This window comes from Siphateles boraxobius, unplaced genomic scaffold (assembly GCF_051911475.1).
Source record: "Siphateles boraxobius isolate OS27281-9 unplaced genomic scaffold, OSU_SipBor_1 22, whole genome shotgun sequence".
Classification (NCBI taxonomy): Eukaryota; Metazoa; Chordata; class Actinopteri; order Cypriniformes; family Leuciscidae; genus Siphateles; species Siphateles boraxobius.
In genome coordinates, this window is record NW_027508833.1 from 39,796,889 (window position 1) to 39,819,370 (window position 22,482).

The 22,482-nt window shown below is 36.7% G+C and overlaps 1 protein-coding gene across 1 annotated transcript in view; it reads left to right on the forward strand.

Annotated features, from left to right (window-relative positions):
* Positions 1 to 20,599: 20,599 nt before the first annotated feature.
* The window catches only part of eprs1 (glutamyl-prolyl-tRNA synthetase 1), a 69,118-nt gene continuing 67,235 nt past the window's right edge, over positions 20,600 to 22,482 (forward strand). Inside the window, exon 1 of the mRNA XM_077240128.1 lies at positions 20,600 to 20,901. Within this exon, the coding sequence (XP_077096243.1) occupies positions 20,859 to 20,901 (43 nt within the window). The 5' untranslated portion in view covers positions 20,600 to 20,858. The remainder of the gene's footprint in view (positions 20,902 to 22,482) is intronic.

Below are 22,482 nucleotides of genomic sequence, written 5' to 3' on the forward strand. Positions count from 1 at the left end.
TCCTCCGTTTCTGCTGCTTTCAGTCACGTGACGCTGGCTCTGAACGAAAATGCCTTGTGGAAACACGTTGGCCTAGTACTTTTTGTCCCTCTCTGCTATTATAGTTTTTCAAGATGGCGGAACGACATGGAAGCCTCCATGGACCTACCCGTCACATGTATATAAAGATAATAAACTCTTCGTTTACGAGGATAAGTCAGATCATTGGCAGAGGTATTTGTACACCATTGAGGACATATTAAAGGCCATGTTGCAGGTTAACAACCACTGTTGATTAATGGGTACATAAATCACTCAAGATATGTATATCATTTTTAAAATGTCTCAAAAATGGTCTTAAAGACCAGTTTTTTACGTTTTTGGTATTAACGTTTTTTTTGTACTCAATTCGGTGATGACGTCACGTTGGGGAGAAGTGGAGAAAAGGTAGCCTCAGCCTAGCATTAGAACTATGGCGAATGACTGGGACGAGGAAGAGGTGGCAAGAGCCAACATGCATGATGGCCCGCAGCCGTACAATTTCGAACCTGCCAGACGTGAGAGGGCAAATGAGGAATTGCCAAGAACTGATGGCCGTCAAAGCCAATTAAATGCATGGTTCGAGGAGAATGAGTGGAGAGTTGGTGAAGTGTCCTGGTGAGTTGCTATCATTTAGCAACGCAGCAATGAGCACTGGAGCTAGTCTACGAGTAGCAGTGCACAATAACGACACATATTTTTTTTTACTGTCATTGAATAGCACTGAGTGAAAAATCTGTCTTTTTATCTAGTGACAGTGATCATGACGTTAGTTCAGATAAGTACCGGTAACCTTTGTCATAGTGTCGTAGACTACTGGTAAACTTTGTCTTTGTCATCTAGAAATAGAAGGCATCATGCTAGCTACTGTATATGGGCGTTTCTAAGCGTTTATCTCTTCCTCCGGTGAAAATGTTGTTGCAGACGTAGCCGCCGCGTGTCTGTCGCTGTGTTTGGCAGGTGCTTGTGTGGGCGGTATAGAGAGAGATAGGCAGACAGCCAGATAGCATAACGTTAGCATAGATAGCTAGCAGCTAGATAGATAAATAGATAGAGATATATAGTAGGTAGATTGACAAGGTAGAGTTGGTCGCACGTCAGAGGCGCCTGCGCCATGTGCAGTTGCCGCATATATTAGCCTATCTATCTATATCTATATATCTGTCTGTATCAATATATATCTAGTCTATCTATCTATATCTATGTATTTATCTATTTATCTATAATCTGTGCTATCTGAATACTCTTGTCTACTACTCGTCTCTCTAGTCACTCTCAAGTCGGGCTTTGGTAAATTCTCTCCCTAAGGTGACGTAATGCAATGCATTGTGGGGGAAAGGACAATCGTTGCAAACCGCTGTAAGATAGTACCTACTTTTTCGTATAATATTCCGTTTTGTGATACCCAACAACATAAAATACAATGGATAACAGATTCAATGTTTATTACCAACAAGCAAATTGCACAAATGAGGCAAGCCCAGGTGAGTTAATTTTGACTATAAAGAAATTAATTTTAGGGAGTAACACAATATTGTCATGATTAACTTTTTGAAAGCAATTTTCTCACACTGCTTCTGTGAATGCAACATCTATACTGTAAGGTGTGTGTACGTTTATGTATGTGAGCCTTAACTTGAGACCAGCATTCTTACTTTTTCACTAATATTTGTTCATTTTTGCATGTGCTTTATTTCATGTGTTGTTTTGTAACTGCTGCATCTACAATTTAGCATAGACCTGTGGCCTCTGTTCCTTCATGTGGTTTTGAAAACACATGTCAAAGTGTTAATTGTCACACCACTGTTTCTCACTAATTGGCAGTCATTGTGACTGAGGTTAGAGGATTTTTAACCTCTATTTTTCATCAAATTATTTTCATCAAATTTATGAAAACCTATTCAGAGTTTTATAAAAGGCATTTAGTAGCAAGTAAACTAGATATCCATGGGCAGAACTGTGTACTTGTTTTTGCCTGTGAAATAATCAGAATTGCTTTTAGATGGACAAATTACTGGTTACAAAATCTACATATTTCCACAATTTTTACTTAATGTGTTCTGTACAGACATTTGTGGTTGTGAATCATTATTGTGGTAGTCTAAGAAATATCACACTCACAAACAAGTTCATCCTAATATCATAAAGGCTGTGCTTAAACCAGCAACATGTGGCATATTAATGTTGGAGCATTTAAAAAATGGCATAACCTTGTGAAAGAGCTCATCCCAATGAAATTTTTATCATGTATATTACATTCTTATACAGACGTATTCAATCGGATATGGACACCCTATTTGGACTCTCTCGCCATTTGGACGATTGCTTACATTTTTCTTGAAAGCTGTTGTGTTGGCTCAAAACAAGAAGCCTATTCCTGTGAATGTTTATGCATCTTCCCTTGTAACCTTTTTATTTTATTGAGAATTGATTTGAGAACAAAACTAAAAATTTCAATAAAAATATGGGGAAAAAAAAATTGAGTATTTATTTTAGACCCAATATTGCCAATGACTTTGTCCATTTTTGCTACGCACACAAATGAAACCAAACCATCATGGACGGGCAGCTAAATCTGCAACATAAAGTAATGGTGCTTCAGAACGAATCAGTGTGTTTGAACTGCAGAGTGAGTGATTCAATGACTCAGTCACTTGTTTAATTGATTAATGAATCAGTGACTATGTTTACATGCAGCCAATTTTTCGGGTTATGGTCGGGTAAAGGTCACTATTCGGGTTTCTGAAACATTAGGAATAACCCGTTTACATGCATGAGCAGAGAGAGTTTCTCCTGTATACATGGAACTGCAATAACCCGATGTAAACGGCGACGCACGGTTAGCGTCTGGACGTACGGACAATCTTAAGACGCAATATGCGTCACTTCCGATTCTTTTTCCTGTATTAAAAGACAACGATAACAGCAGCAGCACGCGGATAATGAATAGTTCGGGGCAGATAGCGATCACCTTTGTTTGCGCTTTGGTGCTGGTACTGACCTCGCTCCAAATGTATGCTGTGCTGCGTCTCGCCATGTTTACTTCCGGTATACTGCACGCGGGTTTCTGTATGCGCCGAGAAGTTCCTCTACTCAAAAGACCAAGATTCCTTGCGAATAGAACATGCGCAGAACACAGATCACTATGGGGATATGCCCATACGCGTTTACATGACCAAACATTCGGGTTAGAAAAGGGGTACCCCAGGGATCATATCCTGGTTTTTAAAATCCGGGATATGAGCATATTCAGGTTTTTGCCGGTGTTTACATGGCCGTGCGTGACTGGGTTATTGCTAATATCCCGGTTTTGAACAGGTTATTGGCTGCATGTAAACGTAGTCAGTGTTTAGAACGAATCGTTTGAATGAATGTTCACTTAGAAAGACAGTCACTTGTTGTATGATACCTGCAGATCCCCACACTATTGCAGTCGGGAAGGAGCTGAAAAGCAGAGTGATACAAGTCCCAGAGCTCTCTGCTGACTGAACGTTAGTTCACGTTAAAGTGCCGCCTGAAAGAGTGACAGTAGTCTAATGATGTTGCTATGCTAATTGTTCTGGGTTCTGGGCTTTAACAAAAAGGTTATAAGTTCAGTCCCAAATTGGTGTGAACCTTGGACTGAAGTTAATGAGATCGCAATCCTTCTCCATCACCACTGTGCCCTTCACACTCATTTAACCCCAGGTTACTCCAAAAAGACGGTCCTAGCAATCAGTATGCGCTCGTTTTCACTGGATTAACAGCATGCTTAAATGACAATTAGCTAAATGCATAGTAGATAAGAGAATAAATAATATGAAATCTAAAGTGTGTAAGGTAAAAGATAAAGGTGATCTATTTTTCTATTTGGTTGGAACTGATATTTAAGACATTCGATAAAGGCTTCTGTGTTCTGCTTCTTCCTTTTTCTCATTACCCGTTCTCATAATGTGTCAACATCATTAGAAATAGAAAAGTAGTGTCAAATATTTCCTATATCTACTTAATCTAACATTTAAAGGTGCATTGTGTAATATTTTTGAGGATCTATTGACAGAAATGCAATATAAGATCCATAACTATGTTTTCAGTGGTGTATGAAGACCTTGCATAATGAACCGTTATATTTGTATTACCTTAGAATGAGCAGTTTCTGTCTACACACACCGCGGGTTCCCGATCATTGAAATGCGCCGACATGTTTCTACGGTGGCCCTAAACGGACAAACGCGTTTCGTTACTATGTTGCTCTTCGTGCAAGGAAGCAAGGGAATAAAATTGTTTTATTGTTCAACGAATAAAACACTGACACAATGATGAACAAGTAACAATAATATTCGCAATAACAGTTTTACTGAATAATTAAGTAAACATAATTTCTTAATTTATCCTTGTAAAGAAACCTCATTGCTGAACTGCTACTCTGCTGTCTCAGACGATGACATATTTTCCTGTCGGCCACCGTAACTTTTGTTGGTTGCAATTCGTAACCTCACCACTAGATGCCGCTACAAATCACACACTGCACATTTAAGACATTCGACAAAGGCTTCTGTGTTCTGATTCTTCCATCTTCTCATAATGTGTCAACATCATTAGAACAGTAGTGTCAAATATTTCCTATATCTATTTAATCTAACATTTAATCCTTGATGATGAAATTAGAATTTGAGAATTTAAATGCATTAAAAGAAATTAAATGCATGCTATAAAAAATGATTTAGTAATTAATCCGTTAAAAGTTTAAATTTAGCTATTTTCACAATGCATATTTTAAAATATATCAAGAATCGTTGTTGTATTCTCACTAAGCAGTACAACAACACTTTAAAAGCAGCAGAAAGTCTAGGCTCAGAACAGCTCTTGCATCCGGCTTTGATTTCAATGAATTTTGCAAACATAAGCTGCTCCATTTTTCTTGGTGGATGTTTCCCACGTCCTTTTACCCTTTCTGCAGCATGATGAAGATAAAGTAAGACAGCGGAAGAAGAAAATTGCAAATTATTGCTGCAGAGTCACTGATGAACACACGGCTGCATGTCTGCTGTTATCCTAGTGGAGAAATATACACCCAAACACCATTAATGAGGGAATTATGCATGCCAACAGCCAAGTCATTTAATGACTTATACAGCAGTATAACATCTCGGAGCATTTAAAATGAGACTCTGGAGAGCTGTTCATATTTATGGATGCGTGAACATCATAGACGTATACAGATCACATAAACGTAAAAATACTTGAGACATTATCCACCGTGCTATTTGAACTCTTGCACTAGCAAAGGTGACAGGCAGCTTAACTGAGTTGTATACTTTCAGACTCAACATAGAGACAGTCAAAGTGACACAGATCCATCTTGCATATACAGGTTGTTGAAAAGTTTTAATGGTTGAAAACAAAATCTTTTGAGGCTAACGGCAGCAAAAAAAGCCCAAAAGAGCTCATTATGAAAAACGATCTTCTGGATCACCTCAACCGGTGCTTTGAATATCTGTAGAAATAAAAATACTGTAATCTAAATCATGCAGTTAATTCATCATACAACTTTAAATAGCAGCAACAAGAAAATGTTTTATGTACAACAGCACAGTACTCTGGGGATCTTCAGCTCTGACTAATTTTAAACTAAGTTACCTAGTAAATTGTATTTCTTAAGACTTTCCTTTTATCTCAGGAGAATTAATACATTCCCAATCATGTTTCTTTTAAGTATCGACTTTGTCTGTGATGTTTCTCCTAAAAAGGCTTTGGAGAGATTAAAATAGACTCAAATGAGACAATTGTTGACATACAGTAAGACTATAGAGCTGATTAAGCATCAGAGGATTCTGATGAGAAACATTTGCATTCATATTAATATCAGATTTTTGACAGCAGACAGTATCTCAGCAAATCTGAGCATGGTGTGTGTGACAATATTGATTATTTCTGGAAAATCGGTCAAATAATGTCAGGGTTGGTGGCTGTAGAAATTCAACAAGAATTATATTTAATAGCAAATACTCATGAATATATATATAAATGAGAAATTATTAAACGAACAAAAGAACTGAGGAAACTAAGGGCTTAAATACACACATGAAGAAAACATGGAGATAAACTAGCCAAGGGAACAAACAGGAACAGAACACAGTGAAAACAAAACTAAAACAGAACATACTCGTAACGAAAGGTAAATGTCTTTTTCTCCAATGAGAAAAGTAAAAGAGGCAGATTTATGCAAAACATTTGTTACAATAGACATATAATAGATTTTATTGGTGATTTTTTTTTAATGATACAGTTTCATTTAAAAAGTGTGAATGTTTTGTCTATGTGTAAATTTAGCAATTAAAAATTCACGGACTATTTTACACTACCTACAGCTCATCGAAATGCATATAGACTAAGGAAACCATTCACAGAACTCGTTATTGCACGTTCACAAGGTGCACGGCAGTGGAATGAAGAAAAAACAGAAGGTCTATAATGCGTTTTTAAGTTGCGACACAGAACACGCTACAAAAGACAGCAGGCACAAACGCAAAGGTCTAACATGGCAGTCTAGTGCATGTTTATATAGAAAAACGATTGTCTGCTGTAAATAAAATGTCATATGCTTGGAATAATAAGAATAAATTCTTATATAATTTAATAATAGGAAAACACTATGATATTTATTATTTGATTATTTAAATATCCTGTTTAATAATAGAAAGATAGATGCATTATAATTAAAATGGTTTTCTGTATTGTATTTTCTCAAATTGATGGATGTCATTTAATAAAAAAGGGTAAATTAGCAGAAATAAGTTAATGCAGCCGTTATTTACATGAGGTAAACAAAGCTACTTGGTTTATATTTTTAATGTATAAAGTTGCTGCCATTTCATATGTTTATATGCTTTTCTTCTTTTTCTCCTTTGAGTGGTGATGAAATGTTCTTGTTAATACTTTCCAGCATTTCAGTAATAAAAGGCTGGATCTTTAAAATACATCCAAAGTGCAACAGTTATCGTATGGTTCTCAGCAGTGGTCAAAAAGGATTTAAAGGTGCTGTATGTAACTTTTTTACTCTACTAAAGCATAAAAATACCATAATATGTTTGCATATGTGAACATGCTAAGTTCACATACTCCAGTTCTTTCTCTGAAAAACATTTCTAAAGCCAGTTATTTTACACATTCTGTATTGTGAGTCCGTTTTTGTTTTGGTCTGCGTGACTCCGCCCACTGACAGTTCACCCAATAGTATTTCGATGCCAGTTGGCAGGAAACGTATTGTAGCCATGGAAACGAGCAAACAAACAGGGGCAGAGATTGCAGATTCCACACAACCTAAAAAGCCTCGATATCCATCTAAAAATCTCTATGAACGAGAGCATATTAAAACGCGGAAAAATCAACTCATTAACTTACAGTCTGTGTAAGTCTCCTCGGCTTTCGTTGTAAATTGCGCTCAATCCTTTTGCGTTGAGTCTGAGGAGGAGGGGGCGGGGGAAACAACGGTCTCTGATATTTTGAATTTGAGTAGATTTTGAGAGTAGTTTAAGAGTAGTGTAGATAGTTTAGGTAGTTTAGGAGTAGTTTAGGGGTAGTGTAGATAGTTTAGGTAGTTTAGGAGTAGTTTAGGGGTAGTGTAGATAGTTTAGGTAGTTTAGGAGTAGTTTAGGGGTAGTGTAGATAGTTTAGGTAGTTAAGGAGTAGTTTAGGGGTAGTGTAGATAGTTTAGGAGTAGTTTAGGGGTAGTGTAGATAGTTTAGGTAGTTTAGGGGTAGTTTAGGGGTAGTGTAGATAGTTTAGGTAGTTTAGGAGTAGTTTAGGGGTAGTGTAGATAGTTTAGGTAGTTAAGGAGTAGTTTAGGGGTAGTGTAGATAGTTTAGGTAGTTTAGGAGTAGTTTAGGGGTAGTGTAGATAGTTTAGGTAGTTTAGGAGTAGTTTAGGGGTAGTGTAGATAGTTTAGGTAGTTTAGGAGTAGTTTAGGGGTAGTGTAGATAGTTTAGGTAGTTTAGGAGTAGTTTAGGGGTAGTGTAGATAGTTTAGGTAGTTAAGGAGTAGTTTAGGGGTAGTGTAGATAGTTTAGGAGTAGTTTAGGGGTAGTGTAGATAGTTTAGGTAGTTTAGGAGTAGTTTAGGGGTAGTGTAGATAGTTTAGGTAGTTTAGGGGTAGTTTAGGGGTAGTGTAGATAGTTTAGGTAGTTTAGGAGTAGTTTAGGGGTAGTGTAGATAGTTTAGGTAGTTAAGGAGTAGTTTAGGGGTAGTGTAGATAGTTTAGGTAGTTTAGGAGTAGTTTAGGGGTAGTGTAGATAGTTTAGGTAGTTTAGGAGTAGTTTAGGGGTAGTGTAGATAGTTTAGGTAGTTTAGGAGTAGTTTAGGGGTAGTGAGGATAGTTTAGGTAGTTAAGGAGTAGTTTAGGGGTAGTGTAGATAGTTTAGGAGTAGTTTAGGGGTAGTGTAGATAGTTTAGGTAGTTTAGGAGTAGTTTAGGGGTAGTGTAGATAGTTTAGGTAGTTTAGGAGTAGTTTAGGGGTAGTGTAGATAGTTTAGGTAGTTTAGGAGTAGTTTAGGGGTAGTGTAGATAGTTTAGGTAGTTTAGGAGTAGTTTAGGGGTAGTGTAGATAGTTTAGGTAGTTTAGGAGTAGTTTAGGGGTAGTGTAGATAGGTTAGGTAGTTTAGGAGTAGTTTAGGGGTAGTGTAGATAGTTTAGGTAGTTTAGGAGTAGTGTAGATGGTTTAGGTAGTTTAGGAGTAGTTTAGGAGTAGTGTAGATAGTTTAGGTTGTTTAGAAGTAGTGTAGGGGTAGTGTAGATAGTTTAGGTAGTTTAGGAGTAGTTTAGGGGTAGTGTAGATAGTTTAGGAGTAGTTTAGGGGTAGTGTAGATAGTTTAGGTAGTTTAGAAGTAGTTTAGGGGTAGTGTAGATAGTTTAGGTAGTTTAGGAGCAGTGTAGGGGTAGTGTACATAGTTTAGGTAGTTTAGAAGTAGTTTAGGGGTAGTGTAGGGGTAGTGTAGATAGTTTAGGTAGTTTAGAAGTAGTTTAGGAGTAGTTTAGGGGTAGTGTAGATAGTTTAGGTAGTTTAGAAGTAGTTTAGGGGTAGTGTAGATAGTTTAGGTAGTTTAGGAGCAGTGTAGGGGTAGTGTACATAGTTTAGGTAGTTTAGAAGTAGTTTAGGAGTAGTTTAGGGGTAGTGTAGATAGTTTAGGTAGTTTAGAAGTAGTTTAGGGGTAGTGTAGATAGTTTAGGTAGTTTAGGAGCAGTGTAGGGGTAGTGTACATAGTTTAGGTAGTTTAGAAGTAGTTTAGGAGTAGTGTAGGGGTAGTGTAGATAGTTTAGGTAGTTTAGAAGTAGTTTAGGGGTAGTGTAGATAGTTTAGGTAGTTTAGGAGTAGTTTAGGGGTAGTGTAGATAGTTTAGGTAGTTTAGGAGTAGTTTAGGGGTAGTGTAGATAGTTTAGGTTGTTTGAAGTAGTTTAGGGGTAGTGTAGATAGTTTAGGTAGTTTAGAAGTAGTGTAGGGGTAGTGTACATAGTTTAGGTAGTTTAGAAGTAGTTTAGGGGTAGTGTAGATAGTTTAGGTAGTTTAGGAGTAGTGTAGGGGTAGTGTAGATAGTTTAGGTAGTTTAGAAGTAGTTTAGGGGTAGTGTAGATAGTTTAGGTAGTTTAGGAGTAGTGTAGGGGAAGTGTAGATAGTTTAGGTAGTTTAGAAGTAGTTTAGGGGTAGTGTAGATAGTTTAGGTAGTTTAGGAGTAGTTTAGGGGTAGTGTAGATAGTTTAGGTAGTTTAGGAGTAGTTTAGGGGTAGTGTAGATAGTTTAGGTAGTTTAGGAGTAGTTTAGGGGTAGTGTAGATAGTTTAGGTAGTTTAGGAGTAGTTTAGGGGTAGTGTAGATAGTTTAGGTAGTTTAGGAGTAGTTTAGGGGTAGTGTAGATAGTTTAGGTAGTTTAGGAGTAGTTTAGGGGTAGTGTAGATAGTTTAGGTAGTTTAGGAGTAGTTTAGGGGTAGTGTAGATAGTTTAGGTAGTTTAGGAGTAGTTTAGGGGTAGTGTAGATAGTTTAGGTAGTTTAGGAGTAGTTTAGGGGTAGTGTAGATAGTTTAGGTAGTTTAGGAGTAGTTTAGGGGTAGTGTAGATAGTTTAGGTAGTTTAGGAGTAGTTTAGGGGTAGTGTAGATAGTTTAGGTAGTTTAGGAGTAGTTTAGGGGTAGTGTAGATAGTTTAGGTAGTTTAGGAGTAGTTTAGGGGTAGTGTAGATAGTTTAGGTAGTTTAGGAGTAGTTTAGGGGTAGAGTAGATAGTTTAGGTAGTTTAGGAGTAGTTTAGGGGTAGTGTAGATAGTTTAGGTAGTTTAGAAGTAGTTTAGGGGTAGTGTAGATAGTTTAGGTAGTTTAGGAGTAGTTTAGGGGTAGTGTAGATAGTTTAGGTAGTTTAGGAGTAGTTTAGGGGTAGTGTAGATAGTTTAGGTAGTTTAGGAGTAGTTTAGGGGTAGTGTAGATAGTTTAGGTAGTTTAGGAGTAGTTTAGGAGTAGTGTAGATAGGAGTAGTTTAGGGGTAGTGTAGATAGTTTAGGTAGTTTAGGAGTAGTTTAGGGGTAGTGTAGATAGTTTAGGTAGTTTAGGAGTAGTTTAGGGGTAGTGTAGATAGTTTAGGTAGTTTAGAAGTAGTTTAGGGGTAGAGTAGATAGTTTAGGTAGTTTAGGAGTAGTTTAGGGGTAGTGTAGATAGTTTAGGTAGTTTAGGAGTAGTTTAGGGGTAGTGTAGATAGTTTAGGTAGTTTAGGAGTAGTTTAGGGGTAGTGTAGATAGTTTAGGTAGTTTAGAAGTAGTTTAGGGGTAGAGTAGATAGTTTAGGTAGTTTAGGAGTAGTTTAGGGGTAGTGTAGATAGTTTAGGTAGTTTAGGAGTAGTTTAGGGGTAGTGTAGATAGTTTAGGTAGTTTATGAGTAGTTTAGGGGTAGTGTAGATAGTTTAGGTAGTTTAGGAGTAGTTTAGGGGTAGTGTAGATAGTTTATGTAGTTTAGGAGTAGTTTAGGGGTAGTGTAGATAGTTTAGGTAGTTTAGGAGTAGTTTAGGGGTAGTGTAGATAGTTTAGGTTGTTTAGAAGTAGTTTAGGGGTAGTGTAGATAGTTTAGGTAGTTTAGGAGTAGTTTAGGGGTAGTGTAGATAGTTTAGGTAGTTTAGAAGTAGTTTAGGGGTAGAGTAGATCGTTTAGGTAGTTTAGGAGTAGTTTAGGGGTAGTGTAGATAGTTTAGGTAGTTTAGGAGTAGTTTAGGGGTAGTGTAGATAGTTTAGGAGTAGTTTAGGAGTAGATTAGGTAGTTAAAGAGTAGATTTAGATTAACTGTTTTTAGGAGTGGCACAGATCAAATTTTTTTTAAAACACACCTGATATTTGTTGTAAATAGTTGAATGTATAGTTTGATTTTGTGTTCATTTTACCTTTTGTATGGTATATTTGCACTATTGAGGGAATCCCTCTTACGCAAGGAATGAAAGCCCTGTAATGTAGATATCTGTGTAATTGTACATGAAGTGTTTTGTAGAGTTTCTAAGCAAAAAAGAAAAGAAAAAACACCTATTGCCACACCTGCTTTTTGCTGTATATAGTTTGATTTTATCTCAATTTTACCTTTTTTATGTTGTATTTGCACTATTTGGGAACCCTCATACTCTGGGAATGCAAGGCCTTAAAATAAATATATATAAATATATATAAATATAGCTCTCTGTATAATTGTTTGCACAAATTGTTTTAAAAAGTAGCAAAGCTAAAAAAATAAAAAAATAGCCTATGACTACACCCGCTTTTTTTTGTATATAGCTTGATTATATCGGAATTGTACCTGTGTATGTTGACATTTACAACTTGTGTTTACAGTTTAAACCTGTGTTTTTTGTAGTAGAAAAGCTACAATTTTTCTATTTGGATTTTGTGTTTTTTGTGTGATTTTGGGTCCAGTATGTTGATACAGTAAATCAAAGTGAAAAACTAATCGATGGTCATATAGGTGTTGTTGTCCTGAAAAAAATTATACCAAACACTGGTATGGTAAACCTTTATGTCGCAAAATAAAATAAATTTAAAAAAGTAGGCTACTCAAAAACGGCCAAAATAGCCCAAGACTCCGAAGGGTTAAACGGTAAATTTTTAATTGATCTCTTTTTGTAAACTCATTGATGTGGGTTCGGATGGCAATTAAATTACCGCACTGCCTTAGTGTTTGTCAAAAAAACTGTAATTCGGCCAGGGATTTTTACGTGGGCGGTGGGAAAAAAACACTGACGGCAGTAAAATCACAGACAATAACCCCTGACCCAGAAACAATTACCATCCGAATACTAGGGTTTTACACAAGGAATACAGACCCATTTCTGAGATCTCCTGATTCTTCTGTGCCTGTATATAATCTCCAGCGTACTTACCTGTGATCTCTACATCATGTGTCTTCAAGTGTGTGTTCTCCCCAGCGTCACCATACTCCATTACACTGAAGTGTGTGCTCCACCGGACTGCCAGCCACCCCTATCTATAAGACAAACACTTTCATTAACATCATTCAACAACCATCCATCAACTGCCATAATCAATATCTACTTGCCCGTTTATCTCGCCATCCTTCTCAGTGTATATTTCCTGACACCTGGGGCTTACGGAAACTGCCTATCTTAATTCTTGACTTAAGATTTGAAAGTTAAATTACTATGGTTACTAAACAGATATGAGAGGATTTTGAGTTAGGATGTTTCTGTAATACAGCCCTTGGAGGTGTAAATGCCATGTGACTAATCGTTCCACAACAGTAGCTACGTACACATGGATACCTTTTGGTTCAATCGGAATGAAATCAATCCGATTGATGAATCCGAACACGGTGTTCACATGAACGATAAATAAAGTAATCGGGTTGATGTGCGCGTAGGTATTACAAGATTTTTTTTTCTTCTTCCTGTTCAATTTTTTAATTCATGGAAACAAAACAAAATGCTGTAAAACTGCATGAACGAATAAATAAATAAATAAGTCACAAGTTTCAAATCGGAATTGATTTTTTGACATGCGCACACTGCACGAATACTGCCGCTGTTCACGCATAACTATTCTCCTCTACTGGTTCTTTATTTGTTTTTAACAGCAGACTTAATATTTATCCGTCTCTGGTCATGATTTGTAGACAATGAGGATATGAACCGTTTTGCCGCTGCTTATATTGATCACGCAGTAAAACCCAGCGCCAAAAACCAGTCGTGTGTGGATGAGAGTCTGAAACCAGCACTGGTGGACGTCGTCCTGCTCCACTTCTCAGACGCTGTGAAATGAGAGTTTTATAATAACGGGACACTCATTTATACGACACTTTATTCAACAGGAAGAACAGCTCGTTCCGTGCGTCATACGTCATTACGCTATTTCAACGTCATTACACATTACACACAGTTTCGCTTTTCAATCAAGTGTTTACATGTTCTCTCGATCGGATTACAAAAGGAATAAACCGCCACTTTCAATCTGATCGAAATCCCAATCGGATCGAGCTCAATCAGATCGATTAAGGTGTTTACACGAAGGTTTTTTAGTTCGATTGAGCCGTCAATCCGATTATAAGGGTCCATGTAAACACAGCTACTGACATCATGACAAAGTTGATTGGCACCACAAGTTCCAAGTGCCTTCAGTACCAACTATTCTGAGCTGTCCTGTGAAAAATATTTTACACAGAACAGAATTCGCTTTTAAAATCCTTCCAATAAATAGTCAGGCACTGGTAAAATGTGTTATATTATGTTATAACAACATGTGTGATTCATATTGAATGCTGCTCGCAATACATAAATTGTCAGAATCCATCCCCATCAGTGTCTCCATAATGGTTTATTTATCAAACAGACTAAATGGTCTGTGCTAACCAGCCAAATATAGTCCCAGAATTAATACTGAAATGTATCATGATTTGAATTTTCAATCGTCTTATTAAACATGTGTAACCCCAGTGAACAGGAAAGGGTCTCTCTCTATATTGAGAAAAGTGGAGAGATTATTTTTAAGAAACTGACTTCTGAAATCCAGGGCTCATGTGATTTTGCCAGTGCTGGGGCTGCATTTTTGTGTTAAACCCTGCTTTAGGCGACCGTACGAAAACTCAATGCAGCTCTAACACCGTGCCGTCAGACAGAAGTTTCAAAGCTGTATCCCGACCAAATAAAGGTAGTGTAACCTGTGAAGTCTATTTTACTGTGCATGGAAATGGAATTACTGCCATTCAGATTGATGAAAAACAAATGTTTTTAGGGTTTAGGCCAATTAGTGATGTTTTTAGGTGTAATGTTTTACTTTCTAGGATTTGCGTGTGTGTTCTTGTTTAACCTACAGTCAGAGGACCAAAAGTCCCCACAAAGAAAGTAGAATGTGAAAATTTTGATATGATAGAAAAGCTTATCAATCATACAAAGTAAGTGATGTTTGTTTTTTTTTATGTAAAAAAGCATGCAGAAAGTTTGCTGTGATAGGTTTAGGGGTAGGGTTAGTGTAAGGGGATAGACTATATACAGAATAACCATTACGTCTATGGAAAGTCTACATAAAGTTATAAAAACAGGTTTGTGTGTGTGTGGTATTGGTAAACCCTATGTTACGTGTGGGACAAAATGTTCTCATAAAGATGCGCGGCTCAGCTCGAACTGGAATCCACTGTTAAAAAATAATCATTCACCATAAATTTCTCTCCTTTAGATATCCGGACCCGATCGTCAATCACAATTATTCTACTCAGTGTTATGGTAACATATCACTCTGAAGTATGAATGAACATTTATTTAAAACAAAAGTTACTCTTTGGCGAAATTACATTTCCTTAACTAAACCAGGGGTCGGCAATAGGTAATTAGGGCAATAATGCCAAAGTCGTGGGTTCGATTCCCAGGGAAACAAGAACTGATAAGAATGTAAAATGTGTACCTTGAAATGCAATCTAAGTCGCTCTGGATAAAAGAGTCTGCATAAATGTAAATGTAAATTCAGTTCAATTAAAATTCACCAGCTTGCGATTCTGGCAAATGTTCTAAGGAAAAGAAATCTCTCAAATAATGCTGTAAACTATAGCTTACATGGGAGTCAATAGGTAGGCTAGGCTACTACATAATATTAAAGGTTAAAATTAACTGATTTGAACACTCAAATTACACTCAAGGATTTTTTTTTTTACACTTTAGCCTACACTTTAGGAAGTTTTTGTAATAAGAAAGTTTTAATAGGACTAACTTTAAAATTACTTTATTTTTTACTCCAAATCATTTTTGAAATAAACATTTGGCTTTCAGCTTGACGGATTTTTTCAAACATGCATTAGCATATTGAAGAACATTAAAAAGAATTATTAATATGTAATAGGGTGCTTAGAAAAATGCACTTCTTTATGGTCACTGAATATGTTTTTTCTGAGGTAAATGAAGTTTCGACATTGTTTACAAACTGCTTTAATGACGTCTTTCTGCGATTGAAACACTGATTGAGCTTATGAGACATGATACGGATTTTCGTAAGTTGTACTAAGTATCTTTTAACACACCTTATGATGTTCATTCATATTTATTTGTTGCTGTAACTAGTTCACTTGTGCTTCGGGCTTGCGCAGTAATACTATATAATGCGGCCACAGGTGTATGTTTGTTGAGTAATTTACAACGGCTTCATACACGGCTCAACCAATCAGAATCAAGGACCGGAACTAACCGTTTTTATCCGGTAACGTTACTTACTTTTTAAAATTCCGTAGTTAAATTTATGAATGAAAGTGTGAAAGTTCTGTCACAAAACATTGTTGTTAGGTATCCTCTCGCTTTTTTAAGTGTGTATACGGATATCATTGACCTCTTCTATAGAGGGTATATCTGCGTATAGCCTATATCACGTAAAATATACGGTTTGTACAGTATAAAAACCATTACAGTCCCCACAAGGATAGCGAAACTGTGTGTGTGTGTGTGTGTGTGTGTGTGTGTGTGTGTGTGTGTGTGTGTGTGTGTCCTATCGTTCGCTTCCTTCAAGCGCAGTTCCAGTGTGGAAAAGTAACACAAAAACAAAAGTCACGCACCGCCATCTGCTGGCTAACTAGCCTATATCAGGAAATTCAAAATCACTGCGTGTGCTCAATCTTTCTTTAAAAAATGTAAAAGAGAACAAGTGCATTAATGTCTTCGAGTGACTCTATTATTACCAGATGAGAAAATTACAAAGTGTAGCTGACAAAGCCATTTTTCTCTCCTCTCACACGGACCTCCAACCTGAATGAGATGACAAGACAATTACGGCGCCAAGATTGATCTTTCAAAAGGCTCTTCACTTCTTCGGTAATTACATACTTGATATGAGGTCTAATGAAGATATTGTCAAGTTTGCAATGCATTTAAGGGGGAAATGAAAGAAAGTAACCCCTCCAACTATTTATTTTCTGTCTCACATTTGACGCCGCAGTCTTTATTTATTTTTATTTATTTATGTAGTATGTAGCCTAGTATGAAGCCTGTTAGAGAGGAATACACTGTTTTGGTATAAGCACTGTAAATTGTTGTTTTTAAAATAGTACCTGCCATGCAGAATAGGTCTATAGACTATAAGTTCACAACGTTATCTTGCTTCTGTGTAAGAGCATGATATATTTAATTAACCCTCGTTCTAATTAAGTAACTCTAAATAACATTTTTGTGTTAAAATAAAAGGCTGCTAACATCAGACCAAATGTAGATAGATCACAGTTATAAAACATCATCCATGTCTTCCTCAGGTAGGTACAAAAAGTAGATTTGTTGTCAATGTTCATGAATAAGACGCTGCTGTCTTGAAGCTATTAGCCTTGCATTCATTACACAGCCTTGCATAATTCAGAGGAGATTTTTTTCCTCTCTACTGCTTCTGTGATTTCACATATGGAATCGTCCAGGAGATTAATAAGCTTACACTGGCTTTATGTGTGAAAATGTCAGCTGTGACTGCAGACCTGACTGAACAAACAAGTCACATTTCCATATTTCATCAGTCTGTGGTGTAGCCTACCTGCCGTGGCATCAGGCATTATTGGGTTTTTATGTCTCTGGCTTCTGAAAAAAATAAATCCGATGCAGCTTCTCACTGCTACAATCTCATTAGGAGTGAATGCAAATGTGCTTCCAACCAGTTAGAGCTTTTGAAGGTGGGAGTAGAGCATCATGTGCTGGATGGGCTCTAATGAAGTACGGGACACTTTCATTGCTGGGAACTGTCTCATTCGCAGGAAGAGCAAAAATGTCTTTATCTCATTAATCTTAACAAAAATACATGGGAAAATAACCACAATTCACCACATAAATACTCATACAAATCCGTCATGATGGACAGAAGTATGAGAGCTGGTGCGAATAAGAGTTAGTGCACTGTCAGGTAGATTAATGACCACGGATGAAAACAAATCAGGTAGTTATGGTGTCAGCTAGACCTCCTTTTGCCCTCAGGAACTGCCTTAATTCTTCGTGGCATAGATTCAGTAAGGTGCTGGAAATAGTGTGTGTGTGTGTGTGTGTGTGTGTGTGTGTGTGTGTGTGTGTGTGTGTGTGTGTGTGTGTGTGTGTGTGTGTGTGTGTGTGTGTGTGTGTGTGTGTGTGTGTGTGTGTGAGCACCCGTCCCGCTTTACGTCACCGCACAGCATTTTCACCCCTCGTCCCGCACGTCACATATTGAGAAAATGTCCCGCATTTTCATCATTCTTTTGGTTTTTAATGATCATATTAAGAAAACGTGCATGTGTTCTTTTGCCTTTTTAAGAAAGCATTTTATTTATTCTTTTTGCGGCGTAGTTTTTCACCTATATTTAACAGCGCTTCGTCAGAAGTACAAATACAACAGCCGTTTTTAACCCTCTGGGGTCCTTCGGCCCAAATGGACCCGAAACATTTAAATATTTATTTTTTTTAAATCATAGCTTCATCGGAATGATCTGAAATTTGGTGAGGGTTTTGGTACTTGGTATATGAACACCCAAAAAAATTGGGGACAGGTATTGAATAATCAAAGTAGTTGTAAAAAAAATTGTCACACTCAGGACCTTCGGGTCCAAATTGACCCGGATAGGAAAAAATGTGAAAATACCGAGTTTTTTTGTGCGTACAATCTACAAATCAGCCACGATCCAGAAAAAAAGCACACAACAGTGAAGGGGTGAATCTATAAAACATCAAGAGTGCAAAACAGACACATCCACACACACACACACACACACACACACACACACACACACACACACACACACACACACACACACACACACACACACACACACACACACACACACAAACACACTTTTATACATAAACAAACTAAAAAATTCAGATTTCATATGTGTTTTGCATTTTTAAAATGCTCAGTTTGTCCACCAGATGGCATCCATCTCATTTCAAAATTTGCTTTCATGAGGTCTAGGCTTGACTCTAAAATGAAATACAGCTTTAAAAAGACTTATATATTAAGAATATATAAGACTTTATATAAGGTCCTGAGTGTGACTCTGAAACGAAGGACCCCAGAGGGTTTCCAATGGTTGAAAGGACAGGAGTAAACACGTCACTAGTAGGTTGTGACGCTGTCAATCAAAATGTGGAGCGGTGATTCGTTCATGTGTTTCTGTCAGAAAATAAATGGATAACTCGGTCAATTAAGTTTTAAATATAACAGAATTTATTAACTTGTTGCTGCTGTGGTTGTTTTAATTCACATCCTTAGAAGTATGAATATTTTTGGTTTAATATATTCTTAATATATAAGACTGTCAATTATCTAAATTCATGTTGGTTTATATTTTATTTGTTCATTATTTATTTTGATCTGCATGATGCCTTTGGCCTCAGTGATGTTGAATTTAAATTACATGTAAAATAAAGACATGTTATGTTACATTGTGATGTAATGCTGTTTTCTGGAAGGGATAAAAGAACAAAGAATTTTTATCAGCTGAAAGGCAGAATACAAATGCTTTTATTAAGTTAGATAAACATTATATAACAGTTTCAGGTTATGTTTTAGTGTTGGTAACATGTCCCACATTGTCCCACACAAACTTATGATTTTGGTCGATGTTGACATGACAGAATCACGCAGTTGCTGCAGATTTATCGGATGCACATCCTGTTTACATCCCAAAGGTGCTCTATTGGATTGAGATGGTGACTGCATTTGAGTTCATATAGTGAGTAACGCATTATCATGTTCAAGAAACCATCTTGAGATGATTTGAGCTTCGTGACATGGTGTGTTATCCTGCTGGAAGGATGGACATGGTCAGCAACAATACTCAGGTAGTCTGTGGTGTTTAAACAATGCTCAGTCGGTTCTAAGGTGTCCAAATTGTGCCAGAAATATCCCCACACCATTACAGCCTGAAATGTGGATACAAGCCATCCTTGCTTTCATGTTGTTTACTGACCCTATTATGTGAATAGTGCAGCAGAAATGAAGACTCATCAGACAGGCAACGTTTCTCAGATCTTATATTGTCCAATCTTGTTGAGCCTGTATGAGTTGTAGCTTCGGGTTCCCGTTCTTATCTGACAGGATTGGCTCTGGTGTGTCTTCTCATGCTTCAGGTTCGACGTGATGTGCATTCGGAGATGCTCTCCTGCAGACCTTGGTTGTAACAAGTGTTTATTTGAGTTACTGTTGCCTTTATATCAGCTCAAACCAGTCTGGTCATTCTCCAAGGCATTTTAGCCCACAGAACTGCCTCTCACTGGATATTTTCTCCTTTTTGGATCATTCTCTGTAAACCCAAGAGGATCCTGAACACATGAAAATCCCAGTAGATCATCAATTTCTGAAATATTTAGACCAGCCCATCTGGCACCAACAACCATGCCACTGTCCAAACTCACTTAAATCAACTTTCTTCCCCATTCTGATGCTCAGTCTGAACTTCAGCGGATCATTTTGACCATGTCTACATGCCTGAGTTGCTGTCATGTGATTATTTATAAATTATTATAGCCTATAATACATTTTTATTAAATATGTAACCATTTATAACAATTATTTAAATGATAAAAACAATAAAACATTTTCAAATTATAAATGCAGAATAATTCTAGTTGGAGAAAACTAGAATAAATAGGCTAATGATATTTTACATTTGCTAGAAGTGAACTGAAGCTGCATTAAGCCAGTCCCTAAACATTGAAAGCATTGAAATAAAGTTTTTTTGTGTGTTAAAAATCAAATGATTAGTGTAGCCTATGTGACACTGCTGAACTCTAAAATAGTGTAATTGTTGAATTAGGCTACACAAATTCATCAAGACCTACAGCATGCACTTCATTCCAAAGCATCTTCCCAATAAAATATAAATGACTAGGCCTACTTTCAGTTTATAGACACTAAGCTAAATAGGCAGATGCCTTTTCAATGCTTATAGCGCCTCCTTTAGGAAGCATGGTGATTTACATACATTTGTAAAACTGTAGGCCATTATCTTACAATTGTGAATATAATTTTTAATAGAAGACTAATTATGGATAAAGATTTACTTCTGAAATTAAATCGTAAAATAAAAGGCAATAACGAAACAAAGAAAAACAACGGAGGCTCAAATGGTTTTCCAAACCTGTTCTACAAAAATATGTGAGGAACAGACAGCGTCAGTCATCGTTCACGGTTTCCATAGATTGAAAGCGAAAGATACAAACGCATATTTTACAATTGTAGATATTTTTTACTGAAACCCACAGAGCAAACGAAAATGACCGGAACCATTGTTCCTGGGTGTAGTGTTACCCGTGTCGTTCTTCCGCTGCGCTCTTACAGCAGGCGGCGCTGAGCAGTCGTGAAGTAGTTTGATGCTGGAAGTGTGACAGGGCCATTACGAGAAGACCAAGAGGAACGACATGGCACTAAACCTGACTATCAACAGTAGCAACCCACCTCTAGGTAAGTACAAATGCGATGTGTTCAATGTATTACAGGCTACATTGCATTTTGCCGCTGAGCTCGCGCACCGGTTCAATGGACTGACACGCAGAAGATCCTCGTGCCGTCGTGGCATAATCTAAAATTAACAGTCTGCCATTCCCAATGTTCACTAAGATTTTCTTTCTTTAATAGATTCAAAGCAAGATATTTTACATTAATAGTTTGGGACTGCTTCCCTAAAAGTGATGGCTAATTTGTGCATGTTTTGTTTTCATTATTATTGGGGTAAGAGGGAGTTTAGTGGGGTTTGCAGTCATATACAGGGCAAAACCAATGCTTTCTTGGTTTTAGAGCCTTTCCACTATATAGCTAAGATATAGAAATGTTGTTATAACTGCAGAATGGTATTTATTATTTGTTAAATGTATTGAAGTGCGCCATCCAGTGCTTGAGGGAGCGGTGTCACTGGCTGATGCAAGTCATCTGAAAGAGCTTTCTGAATCTGTTTACTCCACACCTGTCTTTCCAGCAGCACGATTATCTAACTCCTCTTATATATCTTGGATTGTATATGTGTAGTAAAGTGAAATCTTTTTAATGATCTCATCATGATGGATTAAAATGAGAAATGTTAAATCTTTGCAAAAACCAGTGGGAAATGCGACAGTAAATGGGTGTAACATTTGTTGACAACTTAATTGTCAAACCTGGATTTTCATCAAATTAAATTCAGGGAACGAACATGCAAAAAGCAGGAGATGAGATGCATAAAAATGCTTGCATATATTAATGCAGATATGCAAAGTCCTGTATTGAGGCAATAGTATCTAGTTTCAGGTTCGAGTTTTAAAGTTTAATTGTAAAATATGAAGAAATGCTGTAAACAGTGCTTATTGATAGGAATTGTATCTGATTTTGTAACTAATGTAACCCTGTTTTAAAATGTTTTCCATTTACTGTATAATGTGATATTATTTCCTTCATGTTCATATTGTTACAAGCAGTAAATTACAGAGTATAAATATATTGTATTTAATCATACCGAATTCAAATAAACATTTAATACAAAGCCTTGAAGAAGTTGAATGTGCATTTGAAAACCAAAAAGACATTTAGGCCTAAATAAAAAACTAAAACAATAATTTTAAAAACGTATAGTTAAGCTCATAATTAAATAAATGTAAAAATCATCAAAAGATAATTTATTTTTTGTCATGGCATTCCTCTGTCATCCCTGAAAACAAAACTTATATTAGGCGGGTACGTGTAAAATGTCTCTACAGGGGAAAATGCAGGGAATATTGTTTAAAATAGAGAACATGATTATGAACAGACAACTAAATAAAATAACATTTACTAGAGATTCTGTCAAAATGTTTACCGTTGCTGCCTGTTTAAATAATTTTTAATTCATTATTTTAAAATCAGTTAAATGGGTTTGAATGAATGATTCAATGACATCAATTTATTTATTTTTTGCAGTCACTTGTCGCCACTAACTGTTCATTTAAGACATATTGAAATATTATCAGTTTATGCATCTTATGGGAATCAAACCCATGACCTTGGTGTTACTACCGCCATGCTCTCAGGGTCAGA